The following is a 25,959-nucleotide window of genomic DNA, read 5'->3' as shown; positions in this document are numbered from 1 at the left end:
GACTGTAACGTTCTCTGCTTCACGGAAACATGGCTCACTGGAGAGACGCTATCCGGGGCGGTGCAGCCAACGGGTTTCTCCACGCATCGCGCCGACAGAAACAAACATCTTTCTGGTAAGAAGAGTGGTGGGGGCGTATGCCTCATGACTAACGAGACATGGTGTGATGAAAGAGACATACAGGAACTCAAATCCTTCTGTTCACCTGATTTAGAATTCCTCACAATCAAATGTAGACCGCATTATCTACCAAGAGAATTCTCTTCGATTAGAATCACAGCCGTATATATCCCCCCCCAAGCAGACACATCGATGGCTCTGAACAAACTTTATTTAACTCTTTGCAAACTGGAAACCATTTATCCGGAGGCTGCATTCATTGTAGCTGGGGATTTTAACAAAGCTAATCTGAAAACAAGACTCCCTAAATTTTATCAGCATATCGATTGCGCAACCAGGGGTGGTAAAACCTTGAATCATTTTTACTCTAACTTCCGCGACGCATATAAGGCCCTGCCACGCCCCCCTTTCGGAAAAGCTGACCACGACTCCATTTTGTTGATCCCTGCCTACAGACAGAAACTTAAACAAGAGGCTCCCACGCTGAGGTCTGTCCAACGCTGGTCCGACCAAGCTGACTCCACACTCCAAGACTGCTTCCATCACGTGGACTGGGACATGTTTCGTATTGCGTCAGATAAAAATATTGACGAATACGCTGATTCGGTGTGCGAGTTCATTAGAACGTGCGTTGAAGATGTCGTTCCCATAGCAACGATAAAAACATTCCCTAACCAGAAACCGTGGATTGATGGCAGCATTCGCGTGAAACTGAAAGCGCGAACCACTGCTTTTAATCAGGGCAAGGTGTCTGGTAACATGACCGAATACAAACAGTGCAGCTATTCCCTCCGCAAGGCTATTAAACAAGCTAAGCGTCAGTACAGAGACAAAGTAGAATCTCAATTCAACGGCTCAGACACAAGAGGCATGTGGCAGGGTCTACAGTCAATCACGGACTACAAGAAGAAACCCAGCCCAGTCACGGACCAGGATGTCTTGCTCCCAGGCAGACTAAATAACTTTTTTGCCCGCTTTGAGGACAACACAGTGCCACTGACACGGCCTGCAACGAAAACATGCGGTCTCTCCTTCACTGCAGCCGAGGTGAGTAAGACATTTAAACGTGTTAACCCTCGCAAGGCTGCAGGCCCAGATGGCATCCCCAGCCGCGCCCTCAGAGCATGCGCAGACCAGCTGGCCGGTGTGTTTACGGACATATTCAATCAATCCCTATACCAGTCTGCTGTTCCCACATGCTTCAAGAGGGCCACCATTGTTCCTGTTCCCAAGAAAGCTAAGGTAACTGAGCTAAACGACTACCGCCCCGTAGCACTCACTTCCGTCATCATGAAGTGCTTTGAGAGATGGAACAGTAGTGGAGAGGGTAGCAAGTTTTAAGTTCCTCGGCATACACATCACAGACAAACTGAATTGGTCCACTCACACAGACAGCGTCGTGAAGAAGGCGCAGCAGCGCCTCTTCAACCTCGGGAGGCTGAAGAAATTCGGCTTGTCACCAAAAGCACTCACAAACTTCTACAGATGCACAATCGAGAGCATCCTGTCGGGCTGTATCACCGCCTGGTACGGCAACTGCTCCGCCCTCAACCGTAAGGCTCTCCAGAGGGTAGTGAGGTCTGCACAACGCATCACCGGGGGCAAACTACCTGCCCTCCAGGACACCTACACCACCCGATGTTACAGGAAGGCCATAAAGATCATCAAGGACATCAACCACCCGAGCCACTGCCTGTTCACCCCGCTATCATCCAGAAGGCGAGGTCAGTACAGGTGCATCAAAGCTGGGACCGAGAGACTGAAAAACAGCTTCTATCCCAAGGCCATCAGACTGTTAAACAGCCACCACTAACATTGAGTGGCTGCTGCCAACACACTGACATTGACACTGACCCAACTCCAGCCACTTTAATAATGGGAATTGATGGGAAATTATGTAAATATATCACTAGCCACTTTAGACAATGCTACCTTATATAATGTTACTTACCCTACATTATTCATCTCATATGCATACGTATATACTGTACTCTATATCATCGACTGCATCCTTATGTAATACATGTATCACTAGCCACTTTAACTATGCCACTTTGTTTACTTTGTCTACATACTCATCTCATATGTATATACTGTGCTCGATACCATCTACTGTATGCTGCCCTGTACCATCACTCATTCATATATCCTTATGTACATATTCTTTATCCCCTTACACTGTGTATAAGACAGTAGTTTTGGAATTGTTAGTTAGATTACTTGTTGGTTATTACTGCATTGTCGGAACTAGAAGCACAAGCATTTCGCTACACTCGCATTAACATCTGCTAACCATGTGTATGTGACAAATAAAATGTGATTTGATTTGATTTGAAGCCATTTGGGTTTGCTGTGAGTTCTCCAACTGACCTGTAGTGAGGAGGAGGAAGCTGCTGGATGACGTTGTGGATCTTCACCAGCCTCTCCTCATCAGTAGCTGCAGACACAGCCTCCTGTGGCGGGAGGGAACACGAGAGGTCCACACAGAGAGAGCCTCATAACTAGGCCAGCAGGAGCATTCTGTCCTTAACTGTTGTTTCCCCCGTTTACAGTAATCTTCAATACACCCCACTGTGCTAAAAGGATTTTTTTCTGATTAAGAATTCTACCCCTTATGTAATAGTACAGTATGTCCCTTGGTTTATTACAAGATGACTATATTATTAAGAATATCTCCTACACTATTTTTTCTCCAATCAGCCCCCCATCTCTCCCCTAAGTACCAGTCCCAATCCAGTATTCTGCTACTTACTGAGAATCTCTCATAGAGCTGGTAGGTGAGCAGAGGGTTGGGCAGCTCTCTGAAGTACAGTTTACACAGAGACCCTACGGAGTGGATATCCTGCTTGAAGACATCTCTACTGAGGTCTGGTATCTGCTCCGAGTCAAACTCATGTCTGGGGAAACAGAGAAGACACTGGTTAACGCTCAACATCAGACCATCACGTATGGTCAACACGTTAAAAGTCTGTAAGCAGTACTGACATGATGATTGAATCTCAATCTTTTCAAAGATGTTGTACATTATGTAATGCTAAGTGAAGCAAGGGTTTACCTCAGTTTCTGGATGTTGGAGGAGATCCCAGAGAGTCTGTACATCCCATCCACGACACCATGTCTCTCAATGAACTCAGTACAGCATTTGATCACCTGGGGGACTGGAGGAAGGGCCGTCAACACAGTAACATCCAAAAGATTTGAACGACAAAGACTGAGAAGACTACCATTCTCTATACTGTGCTAACTATAGAGAGATACGGCTGCTGGGAGACTGACCATCGTGTCCTGAGTTGAGGAGGTGCTCCCCCAGGTCACAGCCAAACACCCTCTCCCTGAGGATCCCACGCTGCCTCAGCCTCTGGGGAGGTGGACGGGACTTCATGAAGCTCCTCAGGAATGTCACCAGCTTTCCGTGCTTCTTACAAACTGAAGGACAAAATCTGAATGAATCTAATGTAGTTTTGGGTTGTAAATAAAAACAATAACTGTTCATTTGTATCCCAGTGGATAACACTTGAAAGTATGAATAAAAACACTTAAGCCCAAAGTGGTCCTCTCTTCAGAGTCAACCCATATAACACTTACACACACATACAGTGCATTCGGAAAGTATTCAGACCCCTTCACTTTTTCCACATTTTGTTACGTTACAGTCTTTTTCTAAAATTGATTACATTGTCCCCCCCCCCCAATCTACACACAAAACCTCTTAATGACAAAGCAAAAAAAGATTTAGACACACCTACTCATTCAAGGATTTCTCTTTATTTATACTATTTTCTACATTGTAGAATAATAGTGAAGACATTAAAACTATGAAATAAAACATATGAGTTCAATCTGGTTCCATCAGACCAGATAATCTTGTTTCTCATGGTGCTCTTTAGGTGCCTTTTGGCAAACTCCAAGCTGGCTGTCATTCCTTTTACTGAAGTGTAGCTCACTCTACCATAGAGGTCTGATTGGAAGAGTGCTGCAGAGATGGGATAACCTTCCAGAAGGACAACCATCTCCACAGAGGAACTCTGGAGCTCTGTCAGAGTGACCATCGGGTTCTTGGTCACCTCCCTGACCAAGGCCCTTCTCTCCCGATTGCTCAGTTTGGCCGTGCGGCCAGCTCTAGGAAGTCTTGGTGGTTCTAAACTTCTTCCATTTAAGAATTATGGAGGTCACTTTGTTCTCGGGGCCTTGAATGCTGCAGACATTTTTTGGTACCCTTCCCCAGATCTGTGCCATGACACAATCCTGTCTCGGAGCTCTACGGAAAATTCCTTCGACCTCATGGCTTGGTTTCTGCTCTGACATGAACTGTCAACTGTGAGAACTTATCTAGACAGGTGTGTGACTTTCCAAATCATGTCCAATCAATTGATTTTACCACAGTTGGACTCCAATCCAGTTGTAGAAACATCAAGGATGATCAATGGATACAGGATGCACCCGAGTCTCATAGCAAAAGGTCTGAATACTTATGTAAATAAGGTATCATTTAAAAAAAAATACATTTAAAAAAAATATATGTTTTCACTTTGTCATTATGGGGTATTGTGTGTAGGTTGATGAGGAAAACATTTAATTTAATCCATTTTAGAATAAGACTAATGTAACAAAATGTGGAAAAAGTGAAGGTCTGAACACTTCCCAAATGCACTGTATGTATACACACACACACACACACACACACACACACACACACACACACACACACACACACACACACACACACACACACACACACACACACACACACACACACACACACACACACACACACACACACACACACACACACACACACCTCATTGATTCAGACACGCTTTAAGAGTCACATCCAGTCAGTTATACATGCATCATGGAGAAGAGGGAGAACAACATATTGTTGCTGTAAAACAGGCCACAGTACCTGGTTTTGGCACAGAGCTGGACACACAGGGGGGAACCCTGTCACTGATCAGCTCCACACAGTCACAGGGGAAGAAGCCAACCTGCACAGAGAGAAACAGAAGGAGGAATTGTAACTCTCCCGTGCTGTTTATGCACCAGATACAATCTAAGGAAGAGTAAGTGATAGTAACCTCCATGTACAGTAGGGTGTTGGATGCAGAAAATGGGTCACTATTATGAAGGGACTGACAAAGCTGTTTATGTAAGACTTATTTGAGGGGTTTTACCTGAAAACCATGCTTCCCTCTCCACCAGCCAGTGTCCTCTTTAGGAGGCATGTCAATAACTGACACAATGTCCCCTACCTAGAACAGGGACGATGCAGAAAAGACAACAGAGAGTATAATAGTTTGAGTGGGTTTAAAAACATCAACAACCATGGCAGAATGTATACAAATACCCTAGTGAATGTATCCCCATATCATCCCACTGTTCCCTAAACCTCTCCCCTTTCCTGTCCTATCATAAGATGCCCAGACGGGTCACCTCAAAGGTCAGCTCGTCTGTGGCCTGGGCAATGTAGCGTTTGATGACGTGGGCCGCGGCGATGGCAGGAACATTGATGGAGGACTCCTCAGCTACCAGCATGTGGTTGCCCTTGTTATCAATCTGAGAGACAAAAACACAGGCTGATGGAGTACAAAATGACATAACGGAGTTTAGCAAAGACAGCAAATGGATCTATTACTATCTATGGAAAATGTCATTCTGCAAGAAGTCTAATTGAATAAAGAGAAACATGAGTAGCTCACCTCCATCCATGTCAGCACTGGACCACAGTTGATCTTGTTGTCAGCAATGGCTGAGAGACGGGACAGGTAGGCCGCCAACATCTTGGTTATTTCCTGAGGAGAATAGAGCCGGCGGGAATGAGTTAGGTTGAATGCAAAGCCAGGGGAGATACCTGATGTAATGTAACTATGACTGTGGAAGTGTCCCTAATGGCACTCGATTCCCTAATTAGTCCACTAGTTTCCTGTGCACTGTTCAAAAGTAGTACACTATTTAGGGAATGGGGTGTCATTTGGGATTTACAACCGGTCTCATTCACAGCAGATAGTATAATATTGCCAGTCGTAAGATTAAGTCCTGTTGACTGACCTCTACCTCTACTGTGTCCTTCAGAGAGTCAATGCGGGGCAGCTCAGTGAGTTTAGAAAAGCGTCTGTCATAGATACAAAGGTGGAGGTGTTTGTCCAGCACACGGAAGTCTTCATAGGAGCGCTTCACCAGCCAGTTCAGACTCTGAGACACAAACAGAGACAGTGAGCCTGAAATGAGTGAAGGAATCTAGGATAAAGCTACTGTACAAAGGCACAAAATGGATTATCCCAGCCTGTCTCAAACCTCTCCTCCTGGACCCGTAGCCATTCCATGTATTTGATCTAGTGCAGCGCGAGCAAACCTTGTTTAACTAATCATCAAGCCCTCGACTACTTGAATCAGGTGTGCTAGTTCATGGCTACAACTAAATTGTGAAACGTCTGGGGGTCCCAAGGAGAGGGTTGAGAAGCACTGGTTTATCCTACCCCCTTAGATATGAGTATCATGCTTCAGATAATATGTTCTATGGGTCAGAAACTAGGGCCTAGCCCTCAAGCTCCATTATACCTGGCAGCAGATCTGAACCACGAAGAGTGGCTCCTTGGAGTCCAGACCAGCCTTCTTCCCCTCAGTTTGCTCCTCTGCAAAGGACAGCTGCAGGGGAATGGGTACAGAGAGATTTAAATAGTGAGGGACACCACACTCTAAATAATGCAGGAGTTTAATACAGCAACCTCTTTCTGTTTCTGTACTAGTGTGAAAGTAAAACACACACCAAATGCATGTTCGGTCACTTAGCTCACTCTCCAAACTCTATCGGTAATGGACAGTAGAGCCAACTGGGTAACACTATCATGGTTAGAAATTGGTTAGTTTGTCATGACCAGAAACATCTCAAATCTAATTGTATTATCTACATAATATTTCAAAAAGAAGAGGCCCCTTTAAAAAATGTGTTGAGGTCCTTTGGACTTGAGAGCTGCTGAATTCATGTACAATAAGAAAGAACTCTTAACTTCACTAGGGTAGGGGACAGCATTCGGAATTTTGGATGAAAAGCATGCCCAAATGAAACTGCCTGCTACTCAGGCCCAGGATCTAGGATATGCATATAATTAGTAGATTTGGATAGAAAACACTCTAAAACTGTTAAAATAATGTCTGTGAGTCTAACAGAACTGATATAGCAGGGGAAAACCTAAGGAAAATCCAACCAGGAAGTACTATTATTTTGAAAGGCTGGTTTTCCATTGAAAGCCTATCCACCATACAAAGACTTAGGACCCAGTTCACGAGATCTATGGCTTCCTCTAGATGTGACCAGTCTTTAGGCATTATTTCAGGCTTTTACTCTGAAAAATGAGCACTTTCAATGAGAGGTTAGTGGAAATTTCCAGCAATGAGTCCTGCGCGTGACTGGGAACACGCCTTTCTTGTTTCTCCTTTTCTATTGACGAAGCTTTTGTCTGGTTGAAATATTATTGAATATTTATGACAAAAACAACCTGATGGTTGATTTTAAACATCATTTGACATGTTTATACTAACTTTTATTGTACTTTTTTGACTTTTCGTCTTGATGTTGAGAGCGAGCATTGCGCACTAAAGTGGGACATTATCGAACAAAACAAACATTTATTGTCTAACATGGAGACCTGGGAGTGCCACCAGATGAAGATCAACAAAGGTAAGTGATTCATCTTAACGCTGTTTCTGACTTTTGTAACACCTCTCCTTGGTTGGAAAATGGCTGTATGGTTTTCGTGGCTAGGCGCTGACCTAACATAATCGCGTCGTGTGCTTTCGCCGTAAATCCTTTAAAAAAAATTTGGCACAGCGGTTGCATTAAGGAGAAGTTTATCTTTAAATGTATGTTAAACACTTGTATCTTTCATCAATGCTTAAGATGAGTATTTCTGTAATTTGATGTGGCTCTCTGCATTTTCACCGGATGTTTGAGACAATGATTACTGTACATAACGCGCTAATTTCAACTGAGGTTTTTGGACATAAAAATCAACTTTATCGAACAAAACGCACATTTAATGTATAACATGAAGTCATGTGAGTGCCACCTGATGAAAATCATCAAAGGTTAGTGATTAATTTAATCGCTATTTCTGACTTTTCTGAGCCCTCTCCTTGGCTGGAAAATGGCTGTATGGTTTTCTGTGACTAGGCGCTTTCTCTGTGAAGCCTTTTTGAAATCGGACACTGTGATTGGATTTACAAGACATTTATCTTTAAAATGGTGTATAATACTTGTATGTTTGAGGAATTTTAATTATGGGATTTCTGTTGTTTTGAATTTGGCGCCCTGCAAGTTCACTGGCTGTTATGAGAGGTTAAGAAAGTACGAATGTGCATTTTCAACACCATGACACTGAGCCCTTGACATATGTTTTTCAACCCAAAAAATAATGCAGTATATTAATAATATTTAAGCAATTGAGAACCCTTTCATTGTTTGAGAGGCTATGGAAATGTACCAAGAACCCCACCCCCCTCCCTCTGTCCCATATAACTCCATCAACTCCTATACCAAGAGGAGATCAAAGCCTCAGGAATAGTAAGGGGAATACAATGATAACAAATACAGGCATAACTTCAAAGGCCTGCGAGGCAGGGGAGGTTTTGGTTATTTAGAAGAGTGAACAGCTAATCTAGATACTCGAGTTACCCAACACAATATGACCTAGTTACCCATCACTGCTCAATAACATGGTAAACCACAGCTCCTTCATACACGTAGCTATGCAGAGAGTAACAAATCAATGCAAAATACCTTATCACAAAGCAAACATTTGAAATAGAAAAGAAAATAATCAATATTGTTTGGAGGATGTCAACTATTAATACAGGCTGGAAGAAGAATCATTAGTCAATGAGTGAATTAAACAACAACATTAACTACGGTCATGTAGATGGAAATATGGACGGTTAGCATGATAAGACAACAAACATGAATCAATGATGATTAACAATATGCCAAGAGGATGTCTGGACAGAGACACACAGTCACATGGAGCGGAGTCATTTAACACTGCAAACTCAACTGAGTAAATTTAGTGCATGTCTTACTTCTGTTTTGTTTACACTCTTTCTATCCCCCAACTCTTTTTACCAGCGCATTTTAGCCAAGCAACTAAAACTGACAACCTCACACACGGCGCAGCACAAATCCCTAAATAGAAACATGCCTGCAGTCATTAACTATTAATACACACATCTGGACCCAGAAACAGAAATGAATACACAATCGCATACTGGTACCTGCCAGTGCAGGCTTTTAACTGGTCCTCAGCTTTTAAGTCAGGTTACAACACAGCTGGATGTCTCCCAGACAGCGTTCAACTGCAGTCCTGTGTCTCCAGATAGAAGTCACTAAGCTGAACCCGTAGCTTCCTACCACTGGCTGGTGGATTTAGGACAGGGGAAAAGAGTGGAGTTGCCTCTGGATTGAGCAGCGTTAAACAGATGCTGGTTGCTTTCATCTGTCCCTTAGGTTAAATCAAAATGCTCCCCTTCAGTCTGTCCTTCGCCATAAGGTGGATCCACAACATGCTTTCACTGTTTAATTACACCTTAATAGCAGAGAATATAAATAGGGGAAGCATCCCGACGTTTCTCTCTCCCTTGGTCCCTCCCATTCCCTCCTCATCTCAATCTCCCTCCCACTCTCCTTCCTTCCCTCCCTCTAACTTTCCTCATCCTCTCGTGACAAAGGAGCTCTACAGTATATAGGCTAAACCAAAGCAGTTAGTGTATAACCATACGTAGGCCTGACACAGAGAGAGGTGCAGGAGGAAACAGACCACCCAGGCATTTCCATTTCAAATGATGCTTCTGTAGAGATGGAAGTCATCTCGGGCAGAATCGACCCAGTCCTCTGTATTTGTTTCAGAGGCTGCTGTCCACATGTTGTCATTCTGCCTGAGACCTGATCTGTCATATCCCTTCTGGTCCTGTGTGTGATTTCGAGGATGAGGACATGAGTCATGAGACCCACCACAGGGACAATGTTTTGACACTCCCTCTAATCTGTCAGACCACCCTCTTAGGGTGAAGTCAGCATGTAACTTATAACACTATAACAGCAGTTAAAGGTCCAATGCTGCTGTTTTTATCTCAATATCAAATCATTTTTGAGTAACAATTAAGCAGTGTTGTAGTACTCGAGTCCAGGACTGGAACTTGACTCCCAATTTTCATGACTTGTGACTCGACCATTGATGACTTGGACTCACCTTCCTGTGACTTGTATTTGCACTTTGACTGGATTGGCTACTAAAATAAGCAGAATATTTGCAGCACTGGGTGCGCAGAGCAGTGAGGGTTCTGTCCTCTAGCTAGCCATGGGAATGGCGCACCACACTGGCGCACGCAGCCTACATCAGCTGGTGAGCTGCGGGGGAGCAAGCGATGAGTGTGGGCAGACAAGAAGGCAGGCTCCACTCTGGCTTCGCCTCCAATCATACACATCGCGCAAGCGACTCTTGCTTCCCCGTATTCACCAGTCGCCAGCCTACTATTTAGCTTTGCATGGTTAAGAAACACAAACTGCTTTACGAAATTGAAAACAATTCTATTGAGTTTAAAAGTAAAAAAACAGTACAGCTATTGTCTTCCTCTCTCCCCTTGAGTATTGAAAAGTAGTTTGTATTTGAATTTGTCATCTCGCTCTACCCTCCCACTGTCACCAGTCTCCCTTTAGTTTTCACTTTGGAATAACACAACATACATAAATATTAGTGGCCGATTACAAAAAAGGTAGCAAATAATAATCTGGTCAATCTGACAGGAGCAATAGCCAATTCTGTCAAGAGACCATTCATCCCTTTAAAACATTACTGATTTGACATAACTATTGAACATTATATCAAATAACATGTGTGTGAGACTGCATGAAGGACTATTTGTTTCATAGGCTATAGTATATTGCAGGCAATTATGACCATTGTGCAACAGGAGGAAAATCTTTGCTCTACTTCAACGCCCCCATGAAAACCTTCCCAACAGCCTGCCACTAGTTGTTGGGCAGATTTCTTCTGCTAAATACGAGCCAAATCAATAGAGCAACAGACGGTCGTCAAGCCACCAATACAAGCGAGCAGAAAAACAACAGTAACTAAAATACCAAATATGTCTAAAAAACTCATTAAATTTGGCTTTCAAAAGGTATATATTTTTTTCTATGTGCACATACTACATTAATATTGGTTTTATTTTTTGTTCAACTCAGACTTGAGCACTTGGACCTGGACTCGAGCACTGGGATTCAGCCATAGGGACTGGTGACTGGACTCGGACTCAAGGACAGAGGACTGGTGACTCGACTTGGACTCGAGGTTTAGTGACAACTGCAATTAAGTACCTTAATTAAAATCATCAAAAAGAAACAAAAATTGCTTCTTAGCAAAGAGCAAATTCTCAAGAAAGAATTTAGCTAGGACTGTCTGGAAGTGGTCTGAGTGAAGATGGGAACACTGAAAATTGTTATCTGTTATTGGCAAATAGCCCAATAAGAAAGAGTTCCAAACCAATTAACTAATTAACCACATGGTGATGTCACCCTGGAAAGGCCAAAATTCCATCCCACCAAAACAGAAATTTCAGTCAGTCTTTTCAAACAGCTCTTACACTAAAAGGGCATTTATTTTTACAGTATTATTCCAACCTCATTGTCACGGCTTTCTTCCTGGGAAGGAGAGGCGGACCAAAATGCAGCGTGGTTATAGTTCATGGTAATTTAATAAGGTACCTCAAACATGAACAGGATACAAAACAATAACCGTGAAAACCAAATCAGCCCTATCTGGTGCAGAAAACACAAAGTCAGGAAACAACCACCCACAAAACCCAACACAAAACAGGCTACCTAAATATGGTTCCCAATCAGAGACAATGACTAACACCTGCCTCTGATTGAGAACTATATCAGGCCAAACATAGAAATAGACAAACCAGACACACAACATAGAATGCCCACCCAGCTCACGTACTGACCAACACTAAAACAAGGAAAACACAAAATAACTATGGTCAGAACGTGACACTCATAGTGTGGAAATATATATAAAACAGCAGAAAACAGAGCTTTTGACTGCACTGGGCAGAAAACAGTTAAGCGTGTGAAGTCTAAGTGTCAGAGTGAGGCATGGCTGGTCTCTCCCTAGAGTGATATTTCTCTCCTAGCTCAGCTCATCTTCCCCTGTAGGAAGATCTCAAGGTCACAGACAGACACTTCTGTTCAGTAGCTACGCTCCAGCCACACATCTAATGTATCACAGTTGCCACAGCTACAGTAGGTCAGCTATTCTATAGTTACAATGCACGGTGTTTGAACTTGCATCAGCTCACACACATACATGTAATAGGTCATGTTATACCACCCTACGAACATGGCGCTTCAGTGAGGCGCTCTCAACGGTAAAAGCAAAGATGGTTTAGTATGACGATATGCAAAAAATGCTCTCCAAGGGAAGAAATGTTCACTTCTCTCATTGACTTCTCAAACCCCGGTCTGGTTTGTCTGCTTCGCAAGCGTTCCCGGAAGTCTCACGATGTTGGGCCTCTGGGTTTAGAGACTGGTAAAAGCATCAATGTGCAAAAGAGTAGATGACTACTGCTCTCTGCTGTCAAGCCCACAGAATTACACAGGAATTATCCAGGCAAGGAACAGCCACTTTCACAAATGAGTGAGCAGCCGCTTCCACCTGACTGATTCAAATTATCACCACAGGCAAAACAAATTCTCACTCTCAACCCTCTGGAATCTGTGCTGACTAATGGCAATGAATCTATAGTTAAAGTGTCATCAAAAATGACCAATAGGGCCATCCTCAATGACCACCTGATGAGGCTATGGGTTGATATCACTCAAGGTAAGCAAACAAAACAAAATCTTATACAGTTAAATGTTCTGTTACATTCTACAGTATTAAACATAACTCCCTGCACATAACTGCTCCCTCCTGCCACCTACTGGAATCTGAAAGCTGCTACAGTTCACTCTCTCAACTACAATGGTACTGACGCCTGTGGATGCTCCTACAGTAAAGCTGTGTACCCAGAGAAATCAGACTATTTCTCTGGCTGATACCATCAGCTTCATCCAACAAGTGCTGAGGATTGCAGGCTTAACCTGAGCTGATAGGACAGGGATGAATGCTACTTAGTGGATTAATGCACACACTGGATTAAATATTCATGAACAACATTTTAAATATACTGATATATTGGATTTCATGTTGCTATTGCCTTATCACGTATCCAATTTTATATTTAAATTAAAGGGATACTTGGGGATTTTGGCAATGAGGCCCTTTATCTAATTCCCCAGAGATAGATGAACTAATGGATACCGTTTTTATGTCGCCATGTCCATTATGTAGGAAGTTAGATTTAATTTTGTGAGCCAATGCTAACTAACGTTAACGCAATGACTAGAAGTCTATGGGTCGCCCGAAGTATCACTTTAAGTACATAATGAATGAGATTATTTATATTCCATCTGTATTTTTTCAATATGGGAAATTGGAGAGTGGAATGTGGGTCGGGCGGGGACAGGATGATCTAAAATAATTAGGACAGACTGCTCTCTTCCATTAAGGGAATGAGGTATTTTGTGGAACAATTCACCATGATGTCTACTGAGCTTCACATGAAATTGAGTCAAAGACACAATTACCAAAATACCAGCAACAAATGACTTCTGTTCTCCATAGAATGTATGTGTGTTCAGTTCCGGGCCGGGCCTCACCTGCACAGTGCCAAAGTCAACGGTCTCATAGTGGAAGTGGGCACATTCAGCCAGCCTGGGAAAATGACCTCTGGGGAACGTCAGCCTGAAATACAACAGCATCACCTCATCAGTATTCTACTGGCTGTTACACTGAAGCAGAAAGAAGAGGGAGAGGAGTGAGTAGAGAGTGAGCATGAGAGAGAGAGCAGAGAGAAAGAGAGAAGGAGAGCAGAGGAAGAGGGCAAGGAAAGAGAGAAGGGGGAGATGGTAGTGTGAGAGTAAGACAGCAGAGACAGCAAGTTGACCAGTCAGTCTCTGCCAGGCCCCAGCCCATCCTTTTACTGCACTTTATTTTACTGCCCTGGTTTAGAGGCCCATTTTACAGCCCATAATAGACCGTTTCCGTGGGGACGGGAGCACCTACTTCTTCATGTTTTTGACCTTCATGCTGGCTGTGCTGACGCAGGAACGCAGGATGGGCTCAGGCTCAACAGGAAGCTCTGTGACCTCATCACTCTGTACCTGCCAATCAACAACACACAATATCTGCCAATCAACACATACAATACTCAACATTCCTGACATGTAAACCAATTACAAGACAGTCAGTACTTTACATTTGCTTGTTCAATAATACTTAAAAGAAACCCATACTAGCAGTATATATATATAAGACTACATAGTAGTAGAGTTCAGAGACTGCTATTCCAAGGTTAGAGTGCTTGTATCAGACCTCAACTAGTGATTATAGACAGTGTACCATGTCAGTTGTGCTCTCTTTTGGAGATTTCTCTGTTGGAGTAGTGCTCTTGTGTGGATCAGGCTGGGTCTCTTCTTTATCTGGTGTAATACACATAGCCCTACACAGGGAGAGGAGGGAAGGCCAGAGATAAACAGGGAGAGAAAGATGAAGAATCTGAATCCATAAATACATTACATTTGAAATACTTGAAATTAAAATAGAAAAATTCCATAGAAGCCACCAGAGGGAGCCAGTGAGAGACAAATATATTTACATCATGTTTCTGGTGCTCAAATCATGACACTGCACCAGTGGCCCAGAAAACATAATGTACCCTGTGGTATTTGCATCCTTGTTACTCTGGTGATAGCACATAACTGCACACGGTCTCAAATGGCTCCTGACCGGTACAGAAAGCTCCAGAGACGAGTAATAGCCTAGCCTACATACAGTAAACACATCATGGAGAAAGAATATACTTAGCCTGACAAAAGAAGCATCTCACACTTGGTAGGACCAAAACAAAGCTATAATGGCTTTTGTGTATGTTCGGGTAAGCAAAGCCTTTCCTTTGAGTAAGTCACGAATGCAATCCGCCCACAAGGGAGCGCCTCACAAAACCTGCAGCTGAAATCTGAGTCAGTGTGCTAGGCAGAGGGAGAAAAGTCCATTCAGACCAACTTTTCTCAGGGACAATGAAGAAGAGTGGATGCCTTCGATTTGTCCTTCCTTCCAGGGCTCAGACACAGACTGAGTGATGCAGTGATACAGTCTCATAGACCACTGCTCCTGAGATCTGCTAAAAAGGACAAGAACACTGGGACTGATAGAATGAGCTCATCTCATCTGCTGGAGAGCTGTGATTAAATGAAAGGCATCCTATCAAGGCCTGGTTGTTTTCCAGCATACTTACAGTAGATAGAGAAGAGATCATTTGTCTGTCATCGATATAATGTAGCCATCACTAATGTCTTTTAGAATTCCTCTCTTTCCATCACTCTTGCTCCCCGTCAATCTCTCACGTACACACAATACACACACATGCCTGTACAATCACTCAAGAACACACACATCCTCAACTGATCCTGTATACGTCTCCTTTACATTTCTGGGTGTGATATCTGCAGAGTCCTGGTCAGCTGACATAGCAGCAGTACGGTACAGTGCAGCGTGAGTGTGAGAGAGTAACTCACCCCTCAAGGACGTCACCACTTCCTGGTTCTCCCTGATGTCCTGAGCCAGCATTCCCGATCACCGCGGCAACCCCACAGCCAGCCTCCATCATACTGCCTTACCGAAGCAGTCGACTGACGAGATGGAGGAGAGAGAGAGATGGAGGAGAGAGAGAGATGGAGGAGAGAGGGGGAGAGGAGAGTCAACCTTAGCTGGGAAGCTGCCAGACATTAACCCACTCTTAGCTGCAGCTTGCGTTGTTCAGAATAATTTCACGCCTTTTAAAAGATGAAAGGTTAATGTGTCTATAGTAAGACAGGCATTCAGTGAACAAGTAAATACACACTTCCTACACGTCAAATTGTTTCATTCAAAACAGGTCATTTTTAAACATTTATTTTTAAAACAGGTCATTTTTAAATATTTATTTTTAAAACAATCTGGAATCCATCCATACTGCAGGTGAAGTACCGCGACTTGAATGTGTGGCTGGGTTTGGAGTGGTCCTGAGAGGCAGACACGAACCCTTCATGGTGAGTGTTGTTGGGAAGAGACCCCAGAAGGGATAACAAAAAGTACATCTTAAACATTACAGTTAGAGAACACCCATTTTCAAAACAATTAAAACAGGTCTAGGAGGAGCACTACATGGGAGCTTTGGGACTCTCCTTCCGCCAACATGTGTCTATGACTATGTTTGGCACCATCCTGAGAGGCAGAAACCAACCCCACCAGCATGGGAGTGTTGTGACCAGGTCTGGTGTCAAGCACTCTGAGCCATCATCCCTACTACAGCTCTTTATAGCCTGTCAACAAATAAAAGGAATGCTCTGACAGAGCGAAACAAACATAACACAGCCTTCTAATCTTTCCATAACTAGGCCTCATGAAAGGCAGTGCTGGGATCTGAACTACCATCTTAGATATTGGGCAAACACAGTGCAGTGGTAAACAACCCTGGTCCTGGAGTGCTACAGTATGTGCATTGTGCACACAAAGTACATCAGTTGTACACCTCAGCACTAAAACTCCCCAGCCAATCAATACCGAGGTAGTAAAGCAGGAGTTTTCCTCTTCTCCAATCAGAAGCTGTAATGATGACCATAGAGATGTTTGTAAGGAGTAGTAGATATATACATCAGGCCAGCCATTACAGTACAGGGTAGCAATTTCCCCAAGAGAGCAGGCAGAGGGAGGCAGCCCATTGGCCCGTAGCCACAGAGTGGTGCTCACTGCTGACAGAGTTCCACACACCCTCTGACTCAGCACAATGTGACCAGCCAGAGACACTGGGCAAACCAGACCCACTCCACATGCACAGATCTACTATATTCTACTGTACTCTCACCTCTCTCCAATGGCAGATGAAGCCTATCTATAGGATATCCTATCAAACATTAATACAACAAATATTTGAGAGGATAGCATGACGACACAAAAAACAAGCAACGATTTATCTTAAGTCACAAATGTGTTTCTCCAGGGATAGGCTACATTACTTTGAAGATGAACAAAGTAACACACTAGTTTCTATGTACAGAATGTTTTTGCCATTCAGTATAGTCTGACAATCTGTCAACCATCAGAATGTTTGGTCCAACTTTGTTTGTCCAGTAATGTTTTCAAAAGCACTGTAATATTTTCACTGCATTGCATTTATTCCATTATAAAATGCAACATGCCCAACCTTGATTGTTCAGAATGGAGAATGTTTCTTCTCAGATAAGGACATCCTGTGCAGGACATTGCTGTGTAGCAGACACTCTGCACCGCCTTATGGCAAAATGACAAGGTACATCCATTCATTTAGGATATTGATAACATGGCATTGCAATTCGATTTAATGAGGACATATTTTTTTTGCCACGTTAACCCATACCAAATGTGAGGCATTTGTAATGTCTCAAATGGCACACTATGCCCTACATAGTGCATTTCTTTTGACCAGAGCCCTATGAGTCCTGATCAAAAAGTAGTGCGCTATATGGGGAATAGTCTGTCATTTGGGATATTATCTTTCCCCTGCTTATCTGTCAGTCATACCAGACTGGTCATAGTAAAACCATCATCCATGTACAGTAGCGGTAGCTACAAGACATCTTGTTCACCACTTGAAGGAAGCTCTCCATTTCTGCTGCCTAGAGACAGAAACAGCTCTGATCTGGCTTTGACGACTCTGGCCTAAATGGTACTCCAGGAAATCTAGGGCAGCCTACGCAATTCTGCATGCCGTTTATGAAACCTGTATTACAATTCATGGGCTGGAGTGAGGAATTGATGCCCACACATTATCTCTAAGAGAAGAATTTCATGACACGATCCTCTGAAGCTTCATATTAGGCACACTCACATGTTAACCTAATGCATTTTCTACAGTGCTGTGCTGTATGCCAGTAGGCCAAAGGCTTTAAGAGATGTGGTGTAATATATCTAAGGGAGCCGCTGGGAAGAGAGAAATGACTGTTGTTTCATCTCATACTGTTATGTTGTTCAGTGTCTCTGGGGTCACTGAGCAGCCCCCACCCAGACAGCTGAGCTCACAGTACTGTATTCGTCAACAACATCTCCATGGGTTTTGATAGAGGCGCTCCCTAGTGTATGTTTCCATCTGGCTGTTGAGGGGAAAGTTTTGCACTCTCATTCAGAGCTCTGGAATGCGGTCATAAAGTTAGACGCAGTGGAGGCATGGGGTTGCTATGGTAACCTGCCGGTTGTGAGCTGCTCCTCTTCTCGACTGATGAGGTAGCCGGAAGAGGAAATGAACTATGTACTATGAACACAATACCGTATACAGTACAGAGGTGATTGTGTTTATGGGCTTAAAAACCTGATTAATGCTATTCCTCTCAGGGAGGAGAATCATACGATTCTATAATCTGATTTACATCTACTACAGTGGGATTCATTATGTTTCATCTCATGATGAATTTAATTGCTGTTTAAATTATTCTTTGTCCCATTCCAGACACACACAATGAAGATTAGAAATATAGTATAAAGGTCATAGACTATACTCTGTCCAGAAATACAGGCAGCAATAGTAGACAAAAATAAACTGAAATTCATTTATTTTACACACAGCTTCTTACCATTGAGAAAAGCAATTCAACAAAGGACCGACCGTAAGCCTATTTGCATGTTGTTCAAATTGAATCAGTTAGGTATGTGAGGGGAATTGTTTAAGCTTAGCTGACATAGGTTTGGTGCTGGTAGTAACGTTTAAACTCCCACACCTGTAGAAATACACTTTTCAGAGCAGAAAGACGATGGCCAGAGCTTACCCATGATACACCACAGCGATTTAAGTCAATAAGACATCGTTTTAGTCAAAGTATAATATACAGTATTTGGGCTTGAAGTGACAAATCCGAACTGCCCACTTCACGCAAATCCGTGAGAATGTGGTGTCTTTTCCTATCAAGTTAAGTTTTTTTAGTCATATGTACAGGATACACATGGTATACACAGTCCAATGAAATGGACTGTGTTTATTGGCGGCTCTCACCGTCTGTGCCCTGTAACGGCAAAGTGCAGACCTCACCCTCCTCCAGGTGCGCTCAAACGCTTGAGCGGAGGGAACGCTGGACTCGGCAAGCTGGGATGAGAACAGAGGAGGCTGGTAACCCAGACTACTCTGAAACGGAGAAACCCGGTAGCAGACGAAGGTGCGAATGTGAGCGTATTCTGCCCAGGGGAACTGTTCTGCCCAAGACAAAGAAAGGCTGCGTATTCAGCAATCTCTGATTGGCCCTCTCTGCTTGACCGTTAGACTGGGGATGAAACCCGGAAGAGAGACTGGGACTCAAACGACAGAACTCCCTCCAAAACTGTGACGTGAATTGTCTGTCTGAAACGGCGTCTAACGGGAGGCCATAATTCTGAATACATTCTCAATAATGATTTGTGCCGTCTCCTTAGCGGAAGGAAGTTTAGCGAGGGGAATGAAATGTGCCGCCTTAGAGAACCTATCGACAACCGTCAGAATCACAGTCTTCCCCGCAGACAAAGGCAGACCGGTAATGAAGTCTAAGGCAATGTGAGACCATGGTCAAGGAATGGGGAGCGGTCTGAGACGACCGGCAGGAGGAGAGTTACCCGACTTAGTCTGCGCGCAGTCCGAACAAGCAGCCACGAAACGGCGCGTGTCACGCTCCTGAGTCGGCCACCAAAAGCGCTGGCGAATAGACGCAAGAGTGCCTCGAACACCGGGATGACCAGCTAACTTGGCAGAGTGAGCCCACTGAAGAACAGCCAGACGAGTGGAAACAGGAACGAAAAGGAGGTTACTGGACAAGCGCGCGGCGAGCGCAGTGTGCGTGAGTGCTTGCAACCTGTCTTTCAATTCCCCAGACTGTTAACCCGACAACACGCCCATAAGGAAGAATCCCCTCGGGATCAGTAGAAGCCACAGAAGAACTAAACAGACGGGATAAGGCATCAGGCTTGGTGTTCTTGAAGAAATCACAAACTAAACGAGCGAAAAACAACGCCCAACGAGCTTGACGGGCATTAAGTCGTTTGGCAGAACGGATGTACTCAAGGTTCTTATGGTCTGTCCAAACGACAAAAGGAACGGTCGCCCCCTCCAACCACTGTCGCCATTCGCCTAGGGCTAAGCGGATGGCGAGCAGTTCACGGTTACCCACATCATAGTTGCGCTCAGATGGCGAAGGCGATGAGAAAATAAGCGCAAGGATGAACCTTATCAGACTGGAAGCGCTGGGATAGAATGGCTTTCAAAAACCTCGACAATGAATTGTCTAGTGACGTCAGGAGTAACGAGGATAGGAGCGGACGTGTTCTTTAAGAAGATCAAAAGCTCCCTGGGCGGAACCGGACCACTTAAAACACGTCTTGACAGAAGTAAGAGCTGTGAGAGGGGCAGCAACTTGATTTTACGAATGAAACGCCGATTTAGCTAAACCTAAAAAGCGCTGCAACTCGACACGTGACCTTGGAACGGGCCAATCACTGACAGCTTGGACCTTAGCGGAATCCATCTGAATGCCTTCAGCGGAAATAACGGAACCGAGAAAAGTAACGGAGGAGACATGAAAAGAGCACTTCTCAGCCTTTACGTAGAGACAATTTTAAAAGGCGCTGTAGAACACGTCGAACGTGCTGAACATGAATCTCGAGTGACGGAGAAAAAATCAGGATATCGTCAAGATAGACAAAAACAAAGATGTTCAGCATGTCTCTCAGAACATCATTAACTAATGCCTGAAAAACAGCTGGCGCATTGGCGAACCAACGGCAGAACCCGGTACTCAAAATGCCCTAACGGAGTGTTAAACGCCGTTTTCCACTGTCCCCCTCTCTGATGCGCACGAGATGGTAAGCGTTACGAAGGTCCAACTTAGTAAAGCACCTGGCTCCCTGCAGAATCTCGAAGGCTGATGACATAAGGGGAAGCGGATAACGATTCTTAACCGTTATGTCATTCAGCCCTCGATAATCCACGCAGGGGCGCAGAGTACCGTCCTTCTTCTTAACAAAAAGAACCCCGCCCCGGCCGGAGAAGAAGAAGGCACTATGGTACCGGCGTCAAGAGACACAGACAAATAATCCTCGAGAGCCTTACGTTCGGGAGCCGACAGAGAGTATAGTCTACCTCGAGGAGGAGTGGTCCCCGGAAGGAGATCAATACTACAATCATACGACCGGTGAGGAGGAAGGGAGTTGGCTCGGGACCGACTGAAGACCGTGCGCAGATCATGATATTCCTCCGGCACTCCTGTCAAATCGCCAGGTTCCTCCTGAGAAGTAGGGACAGAAGAAACGGGAGGGATGGCAGACATTAAACACTTCACATGACAAGAAACGTTCCAGGATAGGATAGAATTACTAGACCAATTAATAGAAGGATTATGACATACTAGCCAGGGATGACCCAAAACAACAGGTGTAAACGGTGAACGGAAAATCAAAAAAGAAATAGTCTCACTGTGGTTACCAGATACTGTGAGAGTTAAAGGTAGTGTCTCAAATTTGATACTGGGAAGATGACTACCATCTAAGGCAAACATGGGCGTAGGCCTGTCTAACGGTCTGAAAGGAATGTTATGTTTCCGAACCCATGCTTCGTCCATGAAACAACCCTCAGCCCCAGAGTCAATCAAGGCACTGCATGTTCCAGCGTAGATGGACCGACATAGTAGTACAAGATCTAGATGAAGGGACCTGAGTAGTAAGCGCTCACCAGTAGCCCTCCGCTTACTGATGGGCTCTGGCCTCTTACTGGACATGAATTAACAAAATGTCCAGCAACTTAGAGGCACAGGCGGTTGGTGATCCTCCGTTCCCTCTCCTTAGTCGAATGCGAATCCCTCCCAGCTGCATGGGCTCAAAAGCCAGAGGAGGGAGATGGTTGAAAAGGGAAACACCGTTGATGCAGAGTCTCTCCACGAGCCCGGTGACGAAGATCTACCCGTCGTTCTATGCGGATGGCGAGAGCAATCAAAGAGTCCACATCTGATGGAACCTCCCGGGAGAGAATCTCATCCTTAACCACTGCGTGGAGTCCCTCCAGAAAACGAGCGAGCAGCGCCGGCTCGTTCCACTCACTAGAGGCAGCAAGAGTGCGAAACTCAATAGAATAATCCGTTATGGACCGTTCACCTTGGCATAAGGAAGCCAGGGCCCTAGAAGCCTCCCTACCAAAAACTGAACGGTCAAAAACCCGAATCATCTCCTCTTTAAAGTTCTGGAACTTGTTAGAGCAATCAGCCCTTGCCTCCCAGATAGCTGTGCCCCATTCTCGAGCCCGGCCAGTAAGGAGTGAAATGACGTAAGCAACCCGAGCTCTCTCTCTAGAGTATGTGTTGGGTTGGAGAGAGAACACAATCTCACACTGCGTGAGAAAGGAGCGGCACTCAGTGGGCTGCCCGGAGTAGCAAGGTGGGTTATTAACCCTAGGTTCTGGAGGCTCGGCAGGCCAGGAAGTAACAGGTGGCACGAGACGTAGACTCTGGAACTGTCCAGAGAGGTCGGAAACCTGAGCGGCCAGGTTCTCCACGGCATGGCGAGCAGCAGACAATTCCTGCTCGTGTCTGCCGAGCATGGCTCCTTGGATCTCGACGGCAGTGTAACGAGCGTCTGAAGTCGCTGGGTCCATTCCTTGGTCGGTTCCTTCTGTCATGCAGGTGATAGAGGACCCAAAAGCGACTTAACAGAAACAGAGTTTATTCAAGTCCAAACAGGGAATAACAGAAATCCTCTAGTCTGTAGAGGGAATGACAAGAGAAGCGGCCACAGACTGCAGGTCGCCGGGTAGGCGCAGGCCGTAGTAGACAGAGACACCTGCTCACACGCAGCATCTGATGAAGGCAAAAACACGACAGGACAGGGCGAAACACAATCACAGCATGGTGAATACAAAACAAGGAACCGACGGGACAGGAACGGAACACAAAGGAATAAATAGGGACTCTAATCAGGGGAAAGGATCGGGAACAGGTGTGGGAAGACTAAATGATGATTAGGGGAATAGGAACAGCTGGGAGCAGGAACGGAACGATAGAGAGAAGAGAGAGCGAGAGAGTGAGAGAGGGAGGGGGAGAGAGAAGGATAGAAAGAGGGAAAGAACCTAATAAGACCAGCAGAGGGAAACGAATAGAATGGGGAGCACAGGGACAAGACAAGATAATAAATGACAAACATGACACACAGCTGCCCATGTTCCTTAATGTTGATGATGTGGTTGTTACTGACAAGGAGCACATCGCTGAGCTTTTTAAATCACCACTTCATTAAGTCAAGATTCCTATTTGACTCAGCCATGCCTCATTACCCAGCCAACATTTCCTCATCTCCCACCCCTTCTAATGTGACTAGTCCCGATGCTCCTCCCTCTTTTCCCCCTGCCCTGTTACAAAGTTTCTCCCTGCAGGCAGTCACTGAGTCTGAGGTCCTAAAGGAGCTTCTTAAACTTGACCCCAAAAAAACATCTGGGTCAGATGGTTTAGATCCTTTAAGGTTGCAGGCCCTATCATCGCCAAACCAGTCTCTCCTCTCTGGGGAGGTTCCCATCGCATCATTTAATTAAAGGGGGAGATCAAGCTGATTCTAACTGTTATAGGCCAATTTCTATTTTGCCCTGTTTATCAAAAGTGTTGGAAAAACTTGTCAAAAATCAGCCCTTGATTCTAAGCAATGTTGTGTGTGCTGCTATTTTTATGGACTTGGCAAAAGCTTTTGATACGGTAGACCGTTCCATTCTTGTGGGCCGGCTAAGGAGTATTGGTGTCTCTGAGGGGTCTTCAGCCTGGTTTGTTAACTACCTCTCTCAAAGAAGGCACGGTATAAAGTCAGAATATCTGCTGTCTCAGTCAGTGCCTGTCACCAAGGGACACCAATTTTTCATCAACATAGCTCAGGCAGTAGGAAGCTCTCTCATCCATTTATATATATATTTTATTTTATATATTTATATCTACCATTCCAGTGTTTTACTTGCTATATTGTATTTACTTTGCCACCATGGGCTTTTTTTGCCTTTACCTCCCTTATCTCACCTCATTTGCTCACATCGTATATAGACTTGTTTCTACTGTATTATTGACTGTATGTTTGTTTTACTCCATGTGTAACTCTGTGTCGTTGTATGTGTCGAACTGCTTTGCTTTATCTTGGCCAGGTCGCAATTGTAAATGAGAACTTGTTCTCAACTTGCCTACCTGATTAAATAAAGGTTAAATTAAAAAATTTAAAAAATATGCAGCTGGCCCCTCCCCGGATGTTGTGTTAAACTCTCTACAACAAAGCTTTCTTAGTGTCCAACAAGCTTGCTCTGCCCTGTTCTGGACACCTCCAAAACAAAGGTCATGTGGTTTGCTAAGGAGAATGCCCTCCCCACAGTTGTGATTACTACCGATGAGGGTTTAGAACTTGAGGTATTCACCTCATACAAGTACTTGGGAGTAAGGCTAGACGGTACACTGTCCTTCTCTCAGCACATATCAAAGCTGCAGGCTAAGATTAAATCTAGACTTGGTTTCCTCTATCGTAATCACTCCTCTTTCACCCCAGCTGCCAAACTAACCCTGCTTCAGATGACCATCCTACACATGCTAGATTACGGAGACGTAATTTATAGATCGTCAGGTAAGGGTGCTCTCAAGCGGATAGATGTACTTTACCATTCGGCCATCAGATTTGCCACCAATGCTCCTTATAGGACACATCACTGCACTCTATACCCCTCCGTAAACTGGTCATCCCTGGGTTGCTCCTCTTTTCAGTTCGCTGCAGCTAGCGACTGGAACGAGCTGCAAAAAAACATTCAAACTGGATAGTTATCTCCATCTCTTCATTCAAAGAGTCAATCATGGATACTCTTACTGACAGTTGTGGCTGCTTAGCATAACATATTTTTCTCTCTACCTTCTTGCCTTTGTCTGTGCCTAATAATGTTTGTACCATGTTTTGTCCTGCCACCATGCTGTGCTGTCACATGTTGCTGCCATGCTATGTTGTTGTCTTTAGGTCCCTCTTTATGTGTGTTGTCGTGATGTATGTTTTGTCCTATATTTTTTATCCCCGTCCCCGCAGCAGGCCTTTTGAAAAGCCGTCCTTGTACATAAGAATTTGTTCTTAACTGACTTACCTAGTTAAATAAAGGTTAAATAAAATAAATATAATAAGACAGGCCAGTGGTTTCCAGCTAGATAAGGTTAGCATGCTAGCTAGCAACACTGACAGCTGTCAGTCCCTTATTTGTTGATGTTTATCAACTCCACGTGGAGATTCCCATGCCCAATTAGCGAATATGTACAAGTAGCCTTCTCCATTCTTTGGGGGTAGAACCTAAAAGTGCATTTCCTCTCTAGGACAGGAAATTACATCTAAATAGCGGTGGAAACTTCCTCTGGAGGGTCCTTTAATATAACTCCCAATACCTCTGCCCTTTTCAAATGAGCCTGCCTGTGGATATACCGTAGGCTTATCTTCAATATTGTTTTACTCATGAGAGATACAACCGTTTTGCAATTATGATAGCACAGCTAAAAACTGTTGTGTGGATTAAAGAAGCAATAGAACTGGCTTTCATTAGACTAGCTGAGTATCTGGAGCATCAGCATTTGTGGGTTCGATTACAGGCTCAAAATGGCCAGAAACAACAAACTTTCTTCTGAAACTCGTCAGTCTATTCTTGTACTGGGAAATGATGGCTATTCCATGCGAGAATCTG

The 25,959-nt window shown here is 44.3% G+C and overlaps 1 protein-coding gene across 4 annotated transcripts in view; it reads right to left on the bottom strand.

Moving 5' to 3' along the window:
* Positions 1–25,959, bottom strand: part of LOC123992711 (rho GTPase-activating protein 32-like) — a 35,235-nt gene that overhangs the window by 7,363 nt on the left and 1,913 nt on the right. For 2 of the 4 annotated variants that reach the window (XM_046294146.1, XM_046294149.1), the window contains exons 2-15: positions 15,788–15,901; positions 14,613–14,712; positions 14,277–14,374; positions 13,871–13,955; positions 6,676–6,762; positions 6,166–6,309; positions 5,817–5,909; positions 5,551–5,673; positions 5,292–5,369; positions 5,024–5,105; positions 3,397–3,546; positions 3,176–3,278; positions 2,873–3,017; positions 2,491–2,573 (exon numbers count right to left, since the gene is read on the bottom strand). In XM_046294146.1, the coding sequence (XP_046150102.1) occupies positions 2,491–2,573; positions 2,873–3,017; positions 3,176–3,278; positions 3,397–3,546; positions 5,024–5,105; positions 5,292–5,369; positions 5,551–5,673; positions 5,817–5,909; positions 6,166–6,309; positions 6,676–6,762; positions 13,871–13,955; positions 14,277–14,374; positions 14,613–14,712; positions 15,788–15,879 (1,463 nt within the window). In that variant the 5' untranslated portion in view covers positions 15,880–15,901. Of the gene's footprint in view, positions 1–2,490; positions 2,574–2,872; positions 3,018–3,175; positions 3,279–3,396; positions 3,547–5,023; positions 5,106–5,291; positions 5,370–5,550; positions 5,674–5,816; positions 5,910–6,165; positions 6,310–6,675; positions 6,763–9,381; positions 9,649–13,870; positions 13,956–14,276; positions 14,375–14,612; positions 14,713–15,787; positions 15,902–24,907; positions 24,969–25,959 lie in introns of those variants that run through there. The other 2 variants (XM_046294147.1, XM_046294148.1) reach the window with 2 other exon arrangements.

This window comes from Oncorhynchus gorbuscha, linkage group LG13 (genome assembly GCF_021184085.1).
Source record: "Oncorhynchus gorbuscha isolate QuinsamMale2020 ecotype Even-year linkage group LG13, OgorEven_v1.0, whole genome shotgun sequence".
NCBI classification, from domain to species: domain Eukaryota; kingdom Metazoa; phylum Chordata; class Actinopteri; order Salmoniformes; family Salmonidae; genus Oncorhynchus; species Oncorhynchus gorbuscha.
This window is presented reverse-complemented; position numbering and strand designations above follow the sequence as displayed.